This window comes from Nicotiana tabacum, chromosome 14, assembly GCF_000715075.1.
Source record: "Nicotiana tabacum cultivar K326 chromosome 14, ASM71507v2, whole genome shotgun sequence".
Lineage (NCBI taxonomy): Eukaryota > Viridiplantae > Streptophyta > Magnoliopsida > Solanales > Solanaceae > Nicotiana > Nicotiana tabacum.
Window position 1 is genome coordinate 25620848 of NC_134093.1, and position 3687 is coordinate 25624534.

General features: G+C 31.2%; 1 protein-coding gene across 1 annotated transcript; it reads right to left on the reverse strand.

Moving 5' to 3' along the window:
* Positions 1-1157: 1157 nt before the first annotated feature.
* LOC107791646 (phylloplanin-like) lies at positions 1158-2356 on the reverse strand. The gene is made up of 2 exons (XM_016613743.2): positions 2138-2356; positions 1158-1609 (listed from the first exon to the last, which is right to left on the reverse strand). The coding sequence occupies exons 1-2, from the start codon at positions 2298-2300 to the stop codon at positions 1311-1313; spliced, it is 462 nt and encodes a 153-aa protein (XP_016469229.2). The 5' UTR covers positions 2301-2356; the 3' UTR covers positions 1158-1310.
* Between the last annotated feature and the right edge of the window lie 1331 nt (positions 2357-3687).

The following is a 3687-nucleotide window of genomic DNA, read 5'->3' on the forward strand; positions in this document are numbered from 1 at the left end:
ATTATCACTGTGATACATTGCATTCGACTTGCATATTTTACATGTAGGCATAGAGATGTAACATTTCTCAGAATAGTTGTACTTGGCATATGTTATTAGTTCTGAGCTTATATTGTTGAACTTGAAAGCATGCCTAAATTTTCGTACCATGTACAAGTTAAATATGGAACTTCTCTGAGTTAGTACTGTGATTATATTGTTATATACGTGTTGTCGTCAATTTGATTTGGACGCTATCATTCTGAGCTCGTCACTGCTTTCAGCCCAAAGTTAGTCCTGTTACTTATTGAGTATATTGGATCGGTTGTACTCACACAACACTCTACACTTTGTGTGCAAATCAAAGTACATATGGATGCGGTGATTGCTTGGATGGTGATAGTACCTGTTCGTAGACCTCGATGTAGTTGTGATGATGTCCGCAAACCTTGACTCTCCTTTCTTTCATATTATATCAGTACTATTCTATATTCTCTCACAATTGTACTAGAGTTTTAGACTATGTTGACATTAGTAGCTCATGTGCTTGGTGACACTAGGATTTTAGGATTATTGTAGTTGAGTTGTAGTTGTTTTTATTAGTTATTTATGACACTTTTCACTGTTTGACCTATTAAATCAGGTTTTTAATTCAAAATGCGTAGTTATTATGTTATTTTTGGCTTACTTAGTAATGTGATAGGCGCCATCACGACAGATTGATATTTGGGTCGTGAGATAAACTTTCATTTTTCCTTCCATAGAGATATTATTAATAGAATAATAATATATATCTTCTTTCTCATTAATCCCACCAAGCATGATAACCCTATTTGGGGTATTATACCTTGTCAAATACTTTATTGGGTCTCATCATTATATGACTTTGAATAAGATATTATTTTTATTTTATTCGTTATTTTTATTAGTATTTATAATCTTATCGTTTGACCTACATTATCATCTTACAGTCTCTTCCTTAATTTTATCTTATCCCGTTTTTGTTATTTTCTCTTTTTATGTCCCTTCATTCTTATTTCATGTGTCCTTATTATGTAGAGTCGTTAGGTTGAAGCTCATTCTATAGTCATTTCCGCATGTATGAAATAAAATATAAGAAAGGGTAATAAACAAGACAAAGCTATAAACTAAATAAAAACACACGCAATACGATTAGATGGCTCCAATATAAGACTTGCAAATATTATTTGCACTTTATTCACTAGTGGAAACAACTGTCCTTATTCATGCAGTAAACAGCTGGCCAGGAAGGTTAACTAGCTGATGCATAGTAGTAGTACTAATTAAGCACTAGCAGGCTAGCTCGTTCACTAAAAAATGAGGTTAATATTAAGTATAAAACCAGTAGGACCTAAACCGATATTAATACGACCGCCGACACCGCCAATACCAATATTTACAAGGTTCAAGGATGATGCCAAAAGACCAACAGATGGTAAGCTCGCATTACATGTTGAGAGTGGAGTTGCAACTACTAAACGACAGTTCAACAATAGCAATAGCAAAGTATTTACACGAGGATCCACCACCAAGGAAAATACTCCCGATCCATTTGTTATTGTACTTGATACAACATTTCTTGTTCCACACCGTAATTGCACCGATGCATCTGCAATGTTAAATGATGTTAATGTTATTTACGCAATTAGGTCAACTTAGCATTTTAGCAAATATGTTGGAAATAAACTTAATTATGTAAATAAAAAGATATTATCTCACACTTTTTAAACTTTTAAATGAAATGATCATACAGTTCAACATGCTGAAACTTCTTATGATCGGGCCATATGCATCTTATGACTGCGAGTGTAGGATTCATTCGCCTCATGTTACTCTATATTTATACCATCCTCACCCATTGTTATGAAAGGAATAATAGATGTAGTGTTATTTCTCTTAGACTTCAAATCATTAAATCTGCCTAAATATTAAGAAAGTTTACTTGTAGTTATCTCTTGGATCATCTGACAGTGTATATATATACTCATATATCATAGGTTAATAATGCCACTTACGACATCTATCATATGATTTAGTGTATATATAGAGCTAATTTATTATTCGATTTGGGAGAGTTCCCTTTTGGTATATATATATATATATATAATAGGTCTACGTACAAAATAAAAAAACTTACTAGAAAAAACTTGGGGGGTGAGTCCGTTGATGACATCTAAATTGCCGTTAACGCTGCAAAGTACAACCCCACTTATACGAATTGAAACAAGTTGGGCAACAACAACGGGGGTTACGATTAATGCAGCCAAAAGGAAAATCAAGAAAATATTCGTTGAAGCCATGGCAGTTATTTTGATATGTGATAGTTATTGTTGTAAGAAATTGTGTTGCACAATTATGGTGTGTGCACGACAAATTTATAGTAAATATCATCGGCTGAAATTTCAAAACCCTTAATCCACTTGTTGTGAAAGTGTATTATAATACTACTACATATATATTTGAATGAACTAATTGAAATTTTAAAAGCCCTAATCCACTTGTTCATTGCTATATGAAATATCGGTGGTCACTCCGGCTATAACTACATACAATTTTTGTAAACTTCAATAATCAATAGCAGCCCATCCCTTAGTTCTAAAAGTTACTTACTTTGAAAAGTATTTTATCAACATATATAGTATTTCATAAGTAGTTTTGGAGAAAAATAATTTATGTTTGGCAAATTATTTTTTAAACTATTTGATAAACAAATTGTGTTCGGTCATGTAATAACCCGACAACTTAAGAGTGAACTTTAAAGTTATTTTGGTAGTTATAATTTTTTTAATTTTCATAGGTATTAATATGCATGTACATATATTGTTTTAATTGGAATTGTTATTTGCATAGGTATGAAGTACCTAGAACCAATACTTGGTTGATGGTCCAATTAATGATGACTAGTCAAATGACAATTTAATAATTACTATGTAATAATAGAGTGGGCCAAGCCCATCAGTCTACTTACATGCAAGACCTAGAAGGGAGAAAACTGAAGTAACAAATACTAAGTGAATAATTAAATTTAGATAACCAAGATAAATTCACTACAATGTAGAGGGCTTTTCGGCAGTGACAGGGATTCTCTTGAACCGTTGGTGGCATGAACTTAGAGTGTTAGAAAGAGTGAAATATTCTTGTAAGTTACAACTCAACCATGATAGCAAGGTACATATTTTATTTTATCACTATAGCTGTATTTTTTAAATTAATCTAGGAGAGATATTATTAGTTCTTTTTGTTAGAGTGACAAAGATTGAGTTGGGAACAAAGTGGTCGTGAAAAACAATTTGTCAGGCCACGAAAATATAAGTATAATTTAGTAATGGAAACCTTACTATTTAGTTAGGGGTGTATATGGACCGGATTGGTTTGGTTTCTATTAAAATCAAACCAACTATATCGGTTTGGATTGGTTCGGCTTTGTCGGATTTTCAGTATTTTTTTGTTATATTTTTATTTCATCTTATTTTGTTATATTTTTTATATGTAAATATATATCTAGTAAATATTAAAAAAATAATAAACATATGATCTATTAAAATAGTTTTATGGTAGAATTTTCTCAGTAATATATAATAGTTATTTTTTTAACATCTCACAATAAATTTTTCTTAATGTACACATTCAAGGTTAACCAGATTTAATAACTAAACTTAAAAATTAATATGATACCTAAATTATTTT

What these genes read in the sequence shown, in the direction of transcription:
- LOC107791646 (XM_016613743.2), bottom strand. Translation starts at nt 2,300, where the DNA reads ATGGCTTCAACGAATATTTTCTTGATTTTCCTTTTGGCTGCATTAATC. An exon ending in CACCCCCCAAGTTTTTTCTA is followed by an intron (nt 1,610 to 2,137) that starts GTAAGTTTTTTT and finishes TTAACATTGCAG; the next exon opens with ATGCATCGGTGCAATTACGG.